Here is a 19917-nt window from a genome sequence, read left to right as displayed (position 1 = left end):
TGAAGATGCATTACTTTTTGAGCTTGAACCGTTATATGTCAGAGGCTTTTAAAAAGAGCAGATAAATCTGATAAAACTAGAGGAATGCTGATAAAACTTCTTTGTAAACAGTATCATTCAGCGTATTGCAGTGTGGGAGGAAGAGGCAGATAGTGCAGCACAGTTTTCAAGGTTTTTTTTTATATCTAGAAGTTCATATTTATGAAAATTGAGTCATGGCAGTTATCTCCAAGTGTAACTCAATCTGTGTTACATAACCCTGTTAACAAACTCGACACTGGAGATCTGCGGTGCTGTTTAATGACAGATGCATTTAATGGTGTTAATGTTTGTATTTTGTTATGCATTCCTAATGTGTGACATATTGTTCCCAAAATATTTTCCATATGAGAAATAATCGATGATTGGGATCTACAGTAAAACATTAAACATTTTTTTACAGCTTGCAAAGGTTCTTATTTTTATTGAATTTGCAGTATATATACATATTTTTCTTTACTGTTGCCATGGTAACATGTAGAAGTGTTACCATTCAACAGATACAAGTGATGAACATGAGTCACTCATTATCCTCTTATATACATGATGAGTCATGTTGCCAAGGTGTGTAGGCTTGTTTATGAGACGTCGGAAACAGCCTGTTTGTGGAGTGTATGTGCTTGTATCTGTTTTTCGTGCAGACACGCTTTTGTAGTTGTGTGTGTGTGTGTGTGTGTGTGTGTGTGTGTGCGTGCATACATACGTGTGTGTGTGTGTGTGTGTGTGTGTGTGTGTGTGTGTGTGTGTGTGTGTGTGTGTGTGTGTGTTTCGTATTTACCAATTCCCCTGTCTTATTAATACTGGCTGTTATAATTAGCTAGCCTCTATCTAAAGCAGGTCAGTCCAAGGCTTCGTACTCAAAGTGGGTCACTGCAGCACACTGAGGAGAGGAGGAAGAGGAGAGGAGAGGAGAGGAGGAGGAAAAGAAAGGAAAGGAGGAGGAAAGGAGGGGCGAGGAAAGAAAAGAGGAGGAGGAGGAGGAGAAAGGTAACGAGGAGAAGACAGACAGTTTTAGGCCACAATATGACATTTCTTCAAGCTTAAAAACAAAGTGCTTCTCTGAGCGAATAAATGTGTCATTGTTGTCACTACGCAGCTAATTAGCGATAGCCAGGTTGACTAAAATACAACAAAATACGATGACGGACAAAAGAACGAGGAGCCTGTTATAAATAAGTATTTCATCAGGAAACCAAGAGGTTGGTGAAGTTCCAAAGTGCAGCTTAAGTTTAACTGTAAGCACTCAGGGCTCGGCCCAAAAATATACCACAGCCATCCAAAACTGAAAAAGGTTTGAAGGAGAAGCAAGTCTGCTGCAAACAATCTGCTGAGAATAACTGGAACAAACAAACAAAACAAACATCCTTGAATCACAAACAAAATATAACTTTCTTCAACTAAAATGCAGAAAGCAAGAGGTTGTAGAGAAAACTTAGCTTAGTAATCATGCTTCTAGCTAAGGTTGTACAGTATATATTAGTTTGTTATTGTGTTAGTGCTCAGTAGCTGTATGGTTCTGCTATGTTTTAATATTTGGTTCAGACCTACATTTTTGTAAGTTTGCCAGGTGTTTTTTTTGCATGTTTTGAGGGACTCGTGTACTCAGATCAGGTAATTTATACCTCTCAAGTGGCTTTGTTTCTGAGAAATGTTTCTAGTAGTAAAATTTCAGGCAGGAGATGAAGGACAGAAGGAACAAGCAGATAGATGACAGAAGGACGAATAGATAGTAGGATGGTAGGACCTAAAGAGAAAGAAGAAGTTTGTTGTGAAGAAGTTGAGATTAAGGTCATTATCATTTAGGTGTTTTTCTATTTTATGAAACATCCCGTTGGAACTCCAGGTAGTAAGAAGTCTGAAGGGAAGAGCGTTTACTTTAACACATAAGAAGAATTAAACTCTTAAACTAAAACACCTCGCTTACTAATGGACACCAGGGGATTCTGATAAACACAAGCTAAACTTTCTTTGAGAAAATGAAAAAAGTGAGTAGTTTTTTTTCTCCTCTACATCCATGTCTGAGCTCCCTGCAGTTTGTATTTCATCACTAGCAGAGCTGAGGAAGGGCAGGGGAGTGTCAGGTTTCCTGTCTGTGTGCTCATGCTTTGACTTGGCTGAACACTCAGAGATGAGAACAGAGCCCACCCAGTATTTAACACTCTGAGCACTTTACTACTACCATCCCTCTGCACACGGCACACACGTTTGGTGGAAATGGAAAGAGAGTTTCCTGAGATTAGGGCTGCCCCCTCTTAGTCGATTAGTCGACTAATTGGTCGTTTGGTCTTACAGGCTGGCTACATTTAAAAAAAAAAAACCTCCTGAAACACCACCTGTTTAACACAGCCTACAACCTCCTTTAGCTTAGCCACAGTAATTCTGTAAAGTGTCCTTGGGTTTCTTGAAATGCGCTATATAAATAAAAGTTATTATTATTGTTATGATTATTGTTACATGGCACGCGTAACGTATGCGGAGCGGACGTTCCAACACTACGCTTTCACTATAATCAATGAAACTGGCTACACCGGGCACAAAAGCAGCGCGTAGTGATGCGTATGCTCTGCAGAGATCCGCCCTACAACCGTTAAAATAGGACATTTATTCTTATAGGTCTTCTAGTTATATTTTTTTACGTGAGGTGCGTGCGGCACTTTTACACAGAAAATGATCATAAAGTGTCTGTATTTCTTTTAAATTAAACTACCGATGTACAGGAACCGACTCAATGACTCAGTGAGCGTATTGGCAGTTTCATTTTGAGAGTTTCTGTTTTTATTTCTTGTTTCCCTCACCTGCGTCGTCAGTAAATTGACATTACGTTGACGTTTTCACAGCGCCGTGTCAGCTCCAAAAAACTGAAGAAACAATAACAATCCCAAAGCAAAAGCTCTCCGTCTCGCCTGTGACTCCCACACTCCTACACCGTGTGTGTGCAGCAGGTGTAGCCATAAAGATACATTCCACGGCACACCCGCTCTTGCTAATGGTCTGAATACATTACGCGTTAAATGTAGCCAAAGCATTAGTCAATTAATATTTCTTTAGTCCATATTTCTAATGCTTTTTCATGCTGAATGACCTATTTCCAAGAAACGTATGAGCACATCTCAGATCTGTCAATTAAATCAACTAATCGATTTGTCGATAAACTCATATGAGTTAGTGGACTAAGAATTTCTTACGTCGAGAACAGTGTGTTCCACTGTCAAATACTACGTAATTGTAAGGTGTACTTTTTAGGAGTTAGTGTACAAGAAATTAGTGTACTTGTACTGTTTTGATGAATTACGTTTCTTGTCTTGTTTTCCAAGTCTTCATTGAGCGGCCTCCCCATCATCCCCAATTTATTATTGTGCGACTTTCCCAGTGTGCAAACATCCTCATACTCAAAACCGGCACAGAATTACAGTGTAATATGGAACTGGGTCACATCTATAGTTATTCCTAATTATGCCACACTCATGCAACATCGAGTTACAGTAATTATCAGTTTCTGACTTATAAGTGATGTTCAAAATACACATCCTAATTACGACTCGGGAAACTCTGATTTTTCGTAAAAATCTCCGATATTTTCCAATTTGGCACGTAGTAACACAAAAGTGCCTGAAGAAGTCATTCAATGTGATTAAACAAATGAAATGTTACATTGTCAATTCAGTGTTTTTAACAGTCGCATGGCCAACAGTCTTGAGTTGGGAACCTTTTACATTATGTTTATTTTAGGTGTACAGACTTTTGTGGCCATAGCAAACTCCCAGCATCTCTTTACCAAATGGTTGTACTTATCAACCTGAACAGACCTGAAAACACAAGTGTGGGTGTGCAGGGTCTTTTATTAATTACATTTATTTATAGTGAGGTGTCACAAACACCTCTGCTCCACTGTTGTTTGGCTGCAACGTAAGTGTTAAAGGGATTTAGTGGGAGTTATAGCTATTAAAAGGCATTTAATATCTCAATGTAACCATATGGGATCATGAATTTTCCATCTGGTTATACCTGGTCTGTCCACCTCCCAATCAAAGCAGGATACTCTCAATATTTTGCATGCATGTGTATTCTTTCACAGTTCAGTGTCTCCAGTTGTTCGCCTAGGTAGCAGACAGAGAACAGCGATGTTACAAAATGCCTCGCCCTTGTGAGAAAGTGTGCCCCTTTAATAATAATCCTATTTTTAATCTGCCTCCTGAGGGTCTGTGTCCTGGATTATCAAATATAAAGAATGCTGCTAGGGGGGGAAGCTAAGAAACATTGAATCAGTGTCAGTTTAAAGAGACAGAACACTGCAAAACCATGTGTAGAGCAGTTATTAGATTCACAACCTCAAAAAGTAGATTTTGAAGAGTTTCTTTACAGAATCATAAACAAGAATAACATCTACTTTTATTCTATATTATTGCTGACGCAAAGGCGAAAGATTATGGAGTTCTTTTAGAGTTATGAGTCCATAAGTCTATAGTCTTCACGTTCCACTTCTGGGATTGCTCAGGTGCTGCAGGAAATTCCGCCGGATGTGTGTATTTACCATTTCCTTCCGCTTTCTTTGTGTTGGAATTTTAAATTCGGTGAGCACGTTTTTATTCCCATCCCGGAAGCCATATTTTTTTTCCCACAATGGCCACGCCAAGACCCACCCTTCAATAGCATTTATTGGCCAGGCATCCATGCTTACACAAGGTAATGTAACCCCATTTGTACAGGTCCTATCCCCTGACCAATCGGCTATCCTAACCTTAACCACTCGAGGTCAAATGCCTAACCCCAACCAATCGACCAAGACCCATTGGCATGGCCATAGTGGGATTCGTAATTTTGCACCCTGGAATGCTGTGTGGAGTAGCCAGACCCTCCTTTAGTGCACTTTGGAGGAGGGCGTTTATTTACACCAATTTTGGGCCAATTTGGTGACTGACTGACTTACAGTCTGTCAGTTTCAAAAAGTTCTTGTTAAACAGAGGTATTTAGGTGAAACAGCTCTTTAAAGGAGAAGGAATGAGGAGCCGAGTGTGAGCTGGTGTTACACTTTAGTCGACCCACAGCTTGTTGATATCATCGCCATGGTAACAAAGGCACGTCTGTTTCAGAAAGGGAGGGATTTGTTCTTATCTATCTAGTCTCACACAAACACAGACACACAGACACACACACACACACACACACACACACACACACATACACACACACACACACACACACACACACACACACACACACACATGGTTTGATAAACCTCTGACATAATGCCTCAAAATCTCTGTTATTGTATGTGATTCTGTACCAATGGGCAGCGGCCTGTGAGTTTCAGTCTATGAGGTTCAGTCAGTTCTCTCGCTCTCTCTCTCTCTCTCTCTCTCTCTCTCTCTCTCTCTCTCTCTCTCTCTCTCTCTCTCTCATTGCATTGTCAAAGAAGCAGCAGGCTACAACCAAAAGGTTGCAGGTTCAGCCCCAGTCTTGCTTCAGGTCACCGTGTCGCTGAGTGAAGCCACTGGAAGTGTCCCCGCTCTCAATGACCCCAAGATGATTCAAATGTGCTTTGACCTTTTGGTTTATTGCCCTTTCGGCTCCAGTGCGTAAAATTTCACAAAAACTGAACAACTGCACAAAAGCCCCGAAGCTGTTTGTGCCCCCTTCTATTGAGAGTCTGGCAAATTACAAAAATGACAAACATTAACTTGAAAACGTCAAACCTTGTTAAGTCAGTGGACATACCCGGGATTGAGGGTGTTTTCAATTCACAAATACTGCAGGGAGCCACTGGATTTTTTTTTTTTTTTTTTTTTAAAGCTCCAAGATTTATCTACATTATTTTACTTCAGTAAACGGCAAATAACCAGTCACGTTTACTAACCTGGATAGTTCGTACAGAATGAGGTCCAGTTGCTGTCTTGACTAATGATGCTCACAATCAATCATTTCTTTGAGAGCCCTTAATGGTCATCACAACATGTATCAATAACTAAACTCAGGATGCAGTTAACTGCAGCAAGCTGTCAGTCACCTGTTTGGGATTTCCCTTTTGTGGCTCCCTGAGGTGCTGATGATGCAGAATGACATTTGCCCAAACTGGCTTGATGCTTGATACCTCTTAGATTGTTTTTAATAAGTCAGTTTGAATGGGTGTGAAAGTGACCTATAGTACATGTTAGATATTTCTCGGAGAGGAAGAAATAGACGAAGATATGAGCTTTGGCCAATTTTATTTGGCCAAAGTGGGGTAAAATTCTGGCACTTTTTTGAAGGAAGAATGGTGTCTGATGCCTGATGGTGTCTTCTGTTGCAAGGCCACCTCCTCTTCCTGGCTGATTAAACAAATGCATATTTTCCATAAAGATCTGTCTGAAGCTTCAGCTTGTGAAGACATTTAAAGACATCTTTATCCCATCAGGGCAATTAGCTGAGCTCATTGCTGAAAACAGTCAGCACAAAGCCACATGAAACAGACAACATCTTCCTTTCAGATCCAGAATTTACACTGCACTCCTCAGTGCAGGTGCAGCTCTATGTTAGCAGGATACAAACATCTGTATCTGTGCTCGTCTGCTCTGCGTTTGTTTATGTGGACTTATCCATGTGTGTGCGTGCCGTGGCGGGCATATGGTGTTATGCATTCGCGATGCGTCTCATACACAAGCGCCGGTTGAATCTGATTAACTTTAATAACAAAAGTGACGAGCAGCATATTTCTCAGCTCCCTGCCCTCGTGCCAAAGCGGTGACGAGGACCAGATTCCTCGGGCCCCGATGCTGAAATTAGATCAGACCGATCTGGAGAGAGTGTTTAGAGGTTTAGAGGTGCGCAACAAATGGACGTGCAGAGAAAGGGGGTTAGATAACGGAATCATCAGATTATGGAAATAATTAGTTGATATGGCTATCAGTCATCGTTTGATGTGATTGGATGGATTTATGCGGCTTGAGGAAGCTTTGGATGGTCGGTTGAGAGGGAACGGGGGGGGGGGGGACAAATGATTCTGCTTTGGTGTAGTGATGCGGCACAAGCTTGCATCTGTTCTGTGAGACTCTGATTACTGACAAAAACTTTGCTTCCACTTCAGTTTCCACTCGTTCAAACAAGATGATCCTTGCATTGGATTAGAAATGATCTTTTTCCTGCATTTTGCTTTTACTTTAACACAATTTGTAAAATTGCTGAAAATTGTCATAAATGCAAGAAAACTATAGAAACAAACGGCAGGCATGAGGGCAAAGGTTCAAACAGACTAATAATGCATACTGTAGCTGTTTGTATTCTTTTTCAGCTTCATTTGAAGTAAAAACAAAATGAACTGCAGTAGCTGTCTCTGACTTCCTGTTTCCTGTTTTCTGCTACAGAGGAAGGCGAGTACTTCCTGAAGGTTTTGATTCCCAGCTATGCGGCGGGTTCTATCATCGGTAAGGGAGGTCAGACCATCGTCCAGCTGCAGAAAGAGACCGGAGCCACCATCAAACTGTCCAAATCCAAAGACTTCTATCCCGGTAAGACACCGCCACCACTGCTGCTTTGGATGGATGAATAAATGATGGCTGGCAAATAAAAATTCATCCTTATGCACTTTTACACTGTTAATGTACTCTTTTCAGAATATTTTAAGTGTTCATTTTCTTTAGGCATTCTTAAAAATAAATGATGACACATTCTTCATAGAACATAATTTAGAGTAATCATATATATATATATATATATATATATATATATATATATATATATATAAATAAAAATATTACTGCATTCAAAGTATTCCATTTTTATTGTATGTATAAAAATGGAATACTTTGAATGCAGTAATATTTTTGTGCACCTAGTTTTCCTCAACATTTTGTCATTTTGTGTCCATTTGGCCAGTTACACACACAAATATATCAAATATCAAAATACCGGCTAAAGAAATGGCTGATGCATCAACAGTTCCTTTTTTAACAGTGTTAAAGTGTCATAAGGTAGAGTTGAACAGTGACAGATGGATGAATTGGGTCATTGGTGGGTGGATGAGAAACAGTAAAATGGATGGATGGATGGATGGATATTTATCTAGAACATCTCTCTGTTCATTTATCCATCTATCCTCTGAAAGGAAGTGAAGGATTGAGAGAGTGTGTTGGGATGGATCGATGGAACAATGCAAAGTGTTTTGACCCATTAAGGAGACATTTCATTATCTCAGTCTTCATCCATCAGATTTTCTTAATGTAAATGTAAAACACACACACACACACACACACACACACACACACACACACACACACACACACACACACACACACACACACACACACACACACACACACAAACACACAGTAACAAGTTGTCTGAGTTTTACTGCTGAGTGGGTTCTCAGTGAGTTTCCTTCAGATCAGAACTGCTGGCCTCTGTATGCACTGACATTGACAGAAAAGAGCCTCATTCCAAACGCTGTGGGATAGATTTATGGATTATACAGTAAAGGCTAAATTGTCCCGGTGTGTGTGTGTGTGTGTGTGTGTTTGTGTGGCCCTAAGTTTGTGTTTGACAGACGTTGTGAGTCCTCAGGGACAGAGGACTGTGCTGACTGGGCTCATGTTGCACCCCCCACCAGCACACACACACACGCACGCAAACACACACACACACACACACACACACACACACACACACACACACACACACACACACACACACACACACACACACATGCACAGTCCAACAGATCAGGATTACAGGATCAGAGGTGAAATTGTATTTGTCTAAACTCTTAATTCGGCCCTGATTCGACATGTGACTGGAGAAGTGAGGAGGGGAGGCTGTGATTTGGGTGTGTGTCATCCTACTCGCTGTGAGTCGAAGGTTTGGGCTGTTTGTTTGTGCTGTGGAAGAGACGAAATGGATCGCACCATGCATGTTGTTTCTAACTAAACACGTGAAAGTGGAACTGTGTGCTATACAATACATTTCTATACTTTGCTAAATATGTTTTAAAGAAAACGTTTCATTTTCCCTTGCTATAATTTGTTTTGCAATCATCCTTGGGACATGCATATAAACCACAGACGTAGTTGGGATAGATTAGGGTTAGGAAAGATGGTGGTGTGGTTCAACACTGAAAAAGCCAACATGTCCCATTTCAGGCTTCAAGTCAGCTTTGACTTTTTCAATTCTTTACCACGACCACAATCCTTTCCTGACCTTAACTAAGTGCTTATAATTGCCTAAACAAAACCATAAAAACATGATTCATGCTTTACTTGGCAGGAGTGGATGTTGTTGTGTAATAAATGAAATACATTGAGAGTAAAGGTTTTGCAGGTTTGCAAGTTTTGTTTCCCCACACCTGAACTTGTAAAGACACAAAATAATCCAGACAACCTGCTTTGCCACAACTGAGAAAGGTGAAATATAACATGCACGTTGACTCCTTCTCTGCCTCAACTTTGTATAACCTCAAACCACGTGGAAAAACAATCGTTTTCTCAAGATTTTATTGCCATCATAGGCATCCAGTTCAGCTGTGTGTACCCAGTGGCACGTGGCAGAATGATTCAGTGTGGTGAAACATATTTATATGACCCAAAATCTATTGCTACGATGCATACTTTTCTCTCCGAAATAATATTTGCAACCTCCAGGGTTCTTGTATGAAGTAAAAGAACCTCCGGAGGTAAAATTACAGTCACATGCTCATTCTGAAACAAGGCGTTAGCAGTGGTACGTAAACAATCCCACCTCCACTTAAACTCCCAGTGTTGTCGTAGCGCCTGCGGAGTCTATCGCTGCCCTCAGGCCAATCACAGCGAGCGGTTTCTCCAGCTCTGCTAGAGACTTGTCGGACACACAGTGTGCTGCTCTTAAATAAGTTTTTCAGAGCTTCGGCCTGGGATTCATGTCGCAAATTCATTTTGGTTTCTGTGTGCAAAGGGACATGCAGTGCTGCTGAATAAATCGTTTAATGAGACGATAAAGTAAGTGTTTTTTAGAGGTGCAACGATGATTAATCGATTAGTTGTCAACTATTAAATTAATCGCCAATTATTTTGATAATTGATTAATCGTTTGAGTCATTTTTTTATTAAAAAAAATAAGATTTCTCTGATTCCAGCTTGTTAAATGTGAATATCTTCTAGTTTCTTCCCTCCTTTGTGACAGTAAACTGAATATCTTTGAGTTTTGGACAAAACAAGACATTTGAGGACGTCATCTTAGGCTTTGGGAAACACTGATCCACATTTTTCACCATGTTTTGACATTTTTATAGATCGAACAACTAATCGATTAATCGAGAAAATAATCGACAGATTAATCGACTATGAAAATAATCGTTAGTTGCAGCCCTAGTGTTTTTACAATTAGCTGTTTCCCACCAGCCAAAAATGTGTTGGTTTGTGTAACATAATTGTGCTGCAGCCTTGGCCATAACTCTCTAGAGACAATCCTGATGAAAAAATTATAAATTGCAATACAAATTGTAAGCTTCACTTTAAGCTTGCACAAATTGAAATGTCATTTCTTTGCTTCAACAACAAAGAAAATGCAGGCCAAGTTTATTTAATTTAGTTCTGGTTCCTTGTTTTTACTTTGAATTAAATGAACCATACTGAGTAGTTTGCTGTCTGAAACATGAATTCCAGTATGATGCATTTTTGAAAAAACAATCATTCAACTTTGTGAATAATTTTCCTGTAAAGCTTCATTTTGCATCATCCTGTCCTCTGTTCAGCCCAGCCTCATTTACGCTCTTTTTTACTTCCTCTACTTTAAACTCCACCATGATCTCAAAGTATTTATTTGGTTTGAAATTCAGCTCATTCTTCTCGTCTTAGTGTGTGTGTGTGTGTGTTTAAAAATGTGTGAATGTGTGTATCAGTTCAGTGTTGGGGTCTGCAAACAAGCCGCCGTTGTTTGACACCGACACACAAGACTCCTGAAAGCTCTGCCAGCTAGAACAGATGCAAGGTGCAAGAGCCTCCACACACACACACACACACACACACACACACACACACACACACACACACACACACACATTCATACAAACACATGTAAATGAACAAAATGATAAATTTACTGACAGAGATGCAAACATATACAGTATACAACTTGCATTTTCATGAGCATATAAATCAATAAAATGTCTCTACAGAGGAAGTGCATTACTGTAATCTACAAAAATATACTCTCTCACACACACACACACACACACACACACACACACACACACACACACACACACACACACACACACACACACACACACACACACACACACACACACACACACATGGTTTTAAATCTCCTGGGGTTTGTTGGCCAAAATGTCTGCAAAGCCGAGAAGAGCTGAAGAGAAAAAGGGGAGGAAGGGAGACAAGTGAAAGAAAGAAAGAAAAAAGGAAGAAAGAGAGGGTTGTATGGGCCTCAGCCTAGAGGGGAGGACTGAAGAAGCTGTGTGTGTGTGTGTGTGTGTGTGTGTGTGTGTGCGTGTGTGTTTTTGTGTGTGCACCCTTCCTCAGCGCTGAAGGGGGCATCTGTATGCAAATGAGACACGGTTCTTCCTGGGTGACAAATCAAAAGGCCCACCTGCTGTAAGGGCCTGTCTGTGTGTGTGTTTGTGTGTGTGTGTGTGTGTGTGTGTGTGTGTGTGTGTGTGTGTGTGTGTGTGTGTGTGTTGGGAATAACAGGGCCAGTCTAATGAGAGTAGAGAGTCACTGCTGTGTCTTGGCCAAAGCGTCTCATTCCTCTCCTCTCGCTCCTCGGAAGACATTAGTCGCCCTTCTTTCCTCCCCCCTCCTCCCCTTCTACTTCCCCACATGCACACACACACACACCCATCCCAGCTGTCATGGAAAACCTGGCAGAGGTCATTGAATTTTTGGGAATTTCATCATAATGTCCCTGTAAATATTAAATAACCTAAGAAAAAGTGTAGATTTGTCCTTGCAGGTTCCACCTTCCTCTTTTCACAATAAAAGCTGTTCATAGGTTTGGTTGATGCAATCTGGTGCTTGTCTGGAGACTTTATAGGAATAATAATAACCCAGTTAAAGCGATGTTGAGAATTTTGCCAAAGTCCAACAGAGCAAAAAGTTGCATCGAGCCAAAACAAGATGTGATCCAGTAACAAGAAAATGTAATATTTCAACACAGGCGCCAAGACATGCGAGTTACTTTCCAAAATGAGATCATATTTTTAACCTAAAGTAAAGCACCTCCGACTCAGACACAGATTCTTTTTTACAAAACGCAAACAGTGTTTGGAAGCGTTCTAAGCACAGCAAATTGGCGGAATCTCAAGCTGGATTCTGCAGATTAGAACTGTTGAAAAAGATGAAGTTAAGATAAAAAACAAAATCCAATCATTTGGATTTTTACAGTAATGTGTGTATATATATATAAATATATATATATATATCATAACATTTTTCAAATGAACGCCATAATTGTCCCCAGAGGGAAATTTAGTTGCTGCAGCAGTAGAGCTAATGTGACAAGCGAGAACGCTACATGGCGAAACGACAAAGAAAAAAACAACGTGAGGCTAAAAATAGAAAATCCAATGAGCAGCGGAGACAATGAAAAAATCAAGGTAACAGGACGTAAACAACTGTGAGGTTAAAAGGAGCATTTCCATCAGATGCGGGGGGTTAAATGAATAGTAAGCACATGGAGACATATTGATTCCCACATGTATTAATTTTAGTTTAAATTATTCATATTTATAGACTGAACAGATGCTACAAACTACAGGATCCGGATGGAAAAACTAATGCTGAAAATGTGTGAAACTCACATGAACTTGTCTTACCCTGATCTCCTTTCTTAGCCTACATTCCTACACTCATATATAACACTGTTCTCCCTTCAAAACTCTTTTCCTCTGTCTCCTCTCCCTCTTACATCCCTTTTTGTTCATGCGTCCTTCGATCCAGCTCCATCTCACCCATCAATCATTTCTGCCTCCCTCTCCCCGTGTTGCTATTCCTTCACCTCCTCCCTCCCTTTGCTTCCTCTCCACCCCTCCCTCCCTTCCCTCCATCTCTCCCTCCGTCCTATCTATCTGGAGAATAATGCAGCAGCAGCACTTAAGTCGACGACCAATTACAGTAGCATCGAGCAGCAGTACAGGGGGGACGAGACAGGCCACCATTCATTCTCACGCGCACACGCTCACACAGACGCACACACGCACACACACACACACACACACACACACACACACACACACACAGAGCTGCGTACCCACCATTCACTATTATGGCACAACAGATTTAATACATACCCATATAGTACTAGGCAGTGCCGCTTCCAAATATAGCTTCTCTCTGTTTCGCTCTCTCTTTCTATTTGTTTCTCTCTATCCCTCTCTCTCTCTCTCTCTCTCTCTCTCTCTCTCTCTCTCTCTCTCTTCTCTCTCTCTCTGTTCCTCTCTCTCTCTCTGTTCCTCTCTCTCTCTCTCTCGCTCTCTCTCTTCCCTCTCTGTTCCTCTCTCTTTCTTCTCTCTCTCTCTCTCTCTCTCTCTCTCTCTCTCTCTCTCTCTCTTCTCTCTCTCTGTTCCTCTCTCTTTCTTCTCTCTCTCTCTCTCTCCCTCTCTGGATACAAAAGGACATAACAAAATTTCATGACAATGCTGCATCTGCAAAACTGCATTCAGCAAGAAACAGTGAAAAAACAAAAACAAATAAAAAGCCCTTTCCATTAGAGCATAAGAGAACATAAAATGACCGTGGGTTTGAGAGAGAATAATGCTGCCACCAAAACATATATTCTCATTTCTGAAGACAAAAGAATTATCCAACATTTTGGGAAACACTCTTATTTGCCTTCTTTGTGAGGTCAGTCTCATGTTGGTGCGTTAATTACGGAGCTGGATTCAGGATGTGTTTCTCAAAATGTTGAACTATTCCTTTAACAGGTTTCAGTGTCTCGGGTGACTCATCTGCTAATTAACTGTAACAGCATTAATTACTTGTAAAATGCATCTGAATGTTAGATGCTAGATCAGATCCACTAGACGTCAAAGGACGTGCCTTGTGGCCCGCCTTATTTTTGCCTTATTCTGCCTCTGATTGGCTTACCCTGTTATTCTTACCCTAACTGTAACCAATCCCCACTCCTCATGCCTAACTACTTCGACACGTCTAGCAGATCTGATCTAGCATTTACCCATGTGAATGTGCCGGCGGCCAATAGTTATCTGTCCGTGGATCTGGGGGGGGCAGAGCTTTGAGCAGCATCACTTACTGCTAGTCTTGCAGGTAAACAGCAACCAAATAAAATGACTGAAAGAGAATCTCAAACTCTTGTGCTACAGCTGCATCGGTTGGTTCATCAGTTTGTGTCAGCTGCTAAAATATTAATTCACGACACCTGTTTTATAATTAGAATCGACCCGCTTTGCTCCCTCTTCTTCTCCTCACTGCTGAGATATTGACCTCTGGTCGGACACGGAGGCAAAGCCATGAACACAAACTAAAAGCTGGAAATGAATTAGTATCGATGGCGTCAAAGTTCCTTCTTCTTCTGTCCTGTTGCAGTTTTATGGCTACCGGTCAGTTTCAGAGCTCACTGAGTGTTACAGCAGACAGACGCTGAGATAATACAGTAGTGTGAGTGGTGACCAGAGTTTATTATGGCGCTTACCCACTGCCAGTACCAGCTCTAATCGGCTCAACTCGATCGTGGTGCTCCGTCCTCCTTTTTCCATTGCAGATTTAGTACTGCCTCATGTGTGAGGCGAGCGGGGCTGGTCGTCATAGCGACGCCGCAGGAAACTGCCCTGACCTAACGCGACACACACACAGAATGTCGAAGGTGTGTTCTTTTTGATTCTCGGCATTTGGCTGTTGCCACAGCCAGAAGACACATTTTGGCCCTGTTTACACGATGACACTCGCGGGTGAAAACGAAAAAATATTTTATCAGATGTGCCTTTGGTTTATACGGCGATGGCGTTTTTGGGGCTTAAAAACGCAAAAAAGTGAAACCACCCTCCAGAGTAGAAATCTTAAAAACGCTCCACCGTCGCGTTACCGTCTAAAGGGTAAAAACGCAAAAGTCTGAAGACAGCGGTGTGGAGAGAGACGAGAAAAAGGCGTTCAGGCAGTCTGTTGTTACAGAGTAAGCTACAGAAATTATAGGCTCCTGTTATCTAAAAGATTTTCAATGTAATGGCTCAATATTTAAATGATTTCGACAATGTGGATAAGGTTGTTATAGTTCGATGACCATATGTAGGCTATTCATTTGAGCCAGCTGCCAGAGTAGGCTACAACGTTGCGCTACGCTGCATTTGCGCTACGCTGCATTTGCGCTACTAAGGAGAGAAGTAGAAGGAAGACCCCCGTCTAGCAGTGATGACGCAGTGATTAGTGACGATTCTCTCCGACCAATCAGTAGTCTGCAGGGTCTCACGTCACCTTTTGGTATCGCCTCAGCTCACTTGGAACCTCGACGGAGGTGATACTAAAAAAAGTACCTGTTGGCAGGTACCGGGGACTTTTTTTCATAATGGAAAAACAAAAAAGGCGAGTAGAGTCGAGGTGAGTCGAGCAGGTACCATGTAATTGAAAAAAGGATTCCTTCATACCAATCATGACTTCTGCACTGCTCAGTCCTTTAGTTTAGTTTGTCTGTTCGAGTGAGAACTCAGGCGGCATTTAATTTCACTGGGACACTTGAGAAAGCCTAAAGTTTGAGTCCTCTTCAACAGAAAGTGCCATTACTTGGTTAAAAATGAGAACATTTCTGGACCAATTAAAAGAACCATGAAGCAGCAAAAAGTTTCATTCAGTTCCTCATGCTTGGAGAGTAGTTTAATATAATTATGGTTTATTTAGGTTTGAAAAAATAAATCAGATTTGGAAATGTATCAGTATTTTTTTTTAATATTACATAATTCAGGAAAATCTGATTAAAAAATACATCCAGTTGAAAATGTAATTTTTTTTAAAACAAAGTTCTTACTGGTGTCGTGGCATGACCTGATTACATGCGTCTGGTCAAATGCAATTTCATTACAGCATGATCAAAGACAACTTCCCACTGGTAACACTGGGGAAATATTTTTTCATTGAAATCCATAAACATTCAAACTGATAAGCCTTAAGCCTTAAAAGTAAACTTCATGCTGAGCTAAGATAAACTGGAACAAATCCTCTGACCTCATAGGATGACAAGTTCCTGAAAAAAATCCGGTAAAATTGTCTAATGTGAAATCACGAGACTTCATGAATTTCACTTCTTACTCTGCTGTGTGAACCTTAATTAAACCAAATACACATATGCAACAAAAAGAATACAAATCCACTGTGATTTGAAACAAAGAGACAAACGTCATTATTAGTACAGTCTAAACACTTGAGAGGAATGTATCCTTTTCTCTCTACGGGCCTGTTGTCTGTGTGTGGACAATAATATCAGTATCTATTTGTGCCTGTGGAGCCTTCTCAGAGCAGTACACAGCCCTGCAGCGGTGACTTCACCACCACATACAACCCACTTCAATGAGCCCGATGTAAACTGGATCTGATTGTTAATGAGATGATGAAGAGAAGATGGAGGCGATTAGTTTCTCATTAGCAGCTGAGAAAACACTGCAAAATAATAGATCATTGATTAGTAGTTAGTCTTGCATTGCCAGACCTTCCTCCACAGCGCGGAGGAGGAGGGTCTGGCTAGACCACACAGCACTCCGGGACGGGAGAAAAACGTGCTCTGGTTTATCGGCATTTCTTTAAACCAATCACAATCGTCATGGGCGGTGCTAAGCGCCGGATGGAGCCACGGTGCCTCTGCAAAATAGCCTCAGGAAGGAACTTGTTTGGATGGAACATGTGTACGTTCAAAAGTTGTTTTAGTCGGGCAACAGAAAACTCCGATTGGACAGATAGTCTAGCTAGCTGTTTGGATTTACCCTGCAGAGATCTGAGGAGCAGTTAACCATAGTCCTTATACATCCACCAGAGGTTAGAATGCCAGTACAAAGAAAGTGGAAGGTAACGCACATCTGGCGGAAATAAAAGACATCCGGCGGAATTTCCAGCGGCACCTGAACAATCCCGGAAGTGGAACGTCATGGAAATAAATTAATTAGTAGTCAGTCACAGAGTACTTTACTATGTGGCCCAAAGTAGAGCTGGGCAAATTATTGATACTATATCGATATCGATATATGAGACTTGATATCGTCTTAAATGTTGGATATCGTAATATGACACAAGTGTTTTAAAGGCTGCATTACAGTAACGTGATGTACTTACCAGACTTACTAGCGGTAAGTGTGGCTGCTAGTTCTTTTATTTGCCTTTACCTACTTAGTCATTATATCCGAATTACTGATAATTGTTTATCAAAAATCTCACTATGTGAATATTTTGTGAACGCAGCAATAGTCAACTCTACAATATCGCCGCAATATCGACATCGATGTATTCGGTCAAAAATATTGTAATATTTGATTATCTCCATATTGGCCAGCTCTAGCCCAAAGTATGTGAAAATTCAAATATTACACTTTTGTTGTGGTTGTCCGCAAACTTTTGTTGAGTGTCTCAATCTCTACCTCGATTACTTTCTCCCTCCATCCAATTCTTTAGGTCTTTTTGCTCACTTTCTTCTTCTCTTCTTCTTTTCTCTACAGCCTGACCTCTGTCTCCTCTGTCTGTCCTCTGTCACACAGTTCCACCATTTTAGAGCTTTGTTTTTAATCCCACGCCATGATTGCAGTTTTCAGCATTTAATATCCCATCTGCACATGCACACACACACACACACACACACACACACACACACACACACACACACACACACACACACACACTTTATCAACATTACTGATTTCAGCACTCTAAGCCTCTTATGCAGCTCTAAGCTCTCAGACTGAGAGATGGAAAACTGCAATATTACATATCACACACACTCACACACACACACACACACACACACACACACACACACACACACACACACACACACACACAATTTCAATTATAATTAATTTCCTGTTTGTTAGCCATTTCCCTTCTTCATTACAGTAAGCGACTTATTCATTACAACTGTCTGCTGTTTATCAGTTATAACGAGATGATGTCCACTAAATGAAATTCCTACTTTAGTTCCATCTGAATTTCTCAAATGGTTGCGGAAAAGTTACTAACACCAGTTACTGTAAAGTGTCTGCAGCCTACGCTGGAGCGTCTCACAGCTGATCACAGGTCAGCCAAAATGTAAACCCCTCACTGTGTCTGTGTCATAACCTTATTGCGTAACAATATTGAAGACAGAAGAGTGATTTATCGGATTCCTGGCATGGTGTTTTCATCAGTGTTAGTGATGTTTTTCCCCCCTTGTTTTTAACTTACATTATCAACCTAGGTTGGTTGATAGGTCTAGGTAGTACAGATCGAAACGACCAATGTGGCGAAATCTGGCATAATTACATCATACTGATGTTATTAAGTGGTCTGTCCCAGATAAATAAAGATCAATAAATACAACCTCTTGATTGCTTTTTTATATTAGATTTTTTTATTAATCAATTATCAATTTGGTTTAGAAAATGCCCCAAAATACAGAGAAATGCTGGTCACAAATTCCCCTGAGCCCAAGGTGTCATTTTTAAATGTCACATTTTATCTGACTTATAAAACTCAATTATTGCTGAATGTATAGTAGAAGAAAATGAGCTGAAACTGAAGAAATAGTGATGAAACACTAATTTTCTTTAAATATTTGTTTGAAATGTGTGACAGCCAGCAGGCAGACAGGCTGAGTAATGCCTCAGTAGTACCAGTCAGTGCCATGCAGGCTGACGGACAGACCATCATATCACAGCACTCAGAGAGAGACAGACTGCAGCTACAACACTCCCATCGTCCTCATAAAGAGGCAGAAATGTCATTTAGATTTGTACGGGAGCAGCTTTTTTTAAGAGGATGTTGGACTGTTGATTTTGATCCACAATGAGATATGGTTGAAAAGGACCACTGCAGCTTTTATACAATTAAAAGATCATGAAAATATCCCTTAAAAGTTGCATCTCAAAGGAAAGTAAGCAGTCAGTTGCTGATGTTATCTGGTGCAATGAACAGGCTGTATCGTCAGTTTCTAATTTAGTTCTGCGATATGATCTTTCATTTGATAAAGCAATGAAATATGAGAGGATTTAACTCTCATTGTATGCACACATGATACCACTTAATTAAATAGAATTGTTGTTGGTTGAGAAAAGCTTCACACAATCAAATCAGCCATGTCTTTGCTTGCTGCAGGTTCGCTACATTTTAGAAATATTTAATGAAAACTTTTAGATGACGAATTCTGTTTTCCACAAATAGAGTGGAGGAGTGGAGGAGCTCTGTAGTTGAAAAGGTCAAATTAAAAGTGGCGGAAGCTTGTTGCTTCCCTCTAAAGTGCCTGTCTGAGTGTGTTTCTGTGTTCCAAGGCTCCGCTGGGAGCTGAACCCTGAACCCTGGCGGGGTTACTGATGTTGTTCGACATGAACTCATGCAGAATGTGACCTCTCCGCCCGAGCAGAGTTAATACCACACTGACATACAGCTCTGTCAACCATAAACAGGAAGCTTAATATACTGTATATACTGTACCTATGTATGCTTGTGTTGATGTGCGGTGTTGTTGTGTTGAACTGCATTTAGGGCTGCGCAATTAATTGAGAAAAAAGAACAATTACTTTGCACATTACGTTTTGCAAGTAAACTCTTATTTTGTCTTGTGTTTTGAATGGAAAAAAGATGTTCAAATGGCAAAAGTGTTAAAGTCCTCATATTATGCTCATTTTCAGATTCTTAATTGTATTTAGAGGTTGTACCAGAATAGGTTTACATGGTTTAATTTTCAAAAAACACCATATTTTTGTTGTACTACACATTGCTGCAGCTCCTCTTTTCA

The 19917-nt window shown here is 40.6% G+C and overlaps 1 protein-coding gene across 2 annotated transcripts in view; it reads left to right on the top strand.

The window, feature by feature from the left end:
- Window positions 1-19917, top strand: part of nova2 (NOVA alternative splicing regulator 2) — an 87770-nt gene that overhangs the window by 13057 nt on the left and 54796 nt on the right. For both annotated transcript variants that reach the window (XM_036001633.1, XM_031284682.2), the window contains one exon: window positions 7377-7520. In XM_036001633.1, coding sequence (XP_035857526.1) covers window positions 7377-7520 — 144 coding nt within the window. The remainder of the gene's footprint in view (window positions 1-7376; window positions 7521-19917) is intronic.

Source organism: Sander lucioperca, chromosome 5 (assembly GCF_008315115.2).
Source record: "Sander lucioperca isolate FBNREF2018 chromosome 5, SLUC_FBN_1.2, whole genome shotgun sequence".
Classification (NCBI taxonomy): Eukaryota; Metazoa; Chordata; class Actinopteri; order Perciformes; family Percidae; genus Sander; species Sander lucioperca.
This window is presented reverse-complemented; position numbering and strand designations above follow the sequence as displayed.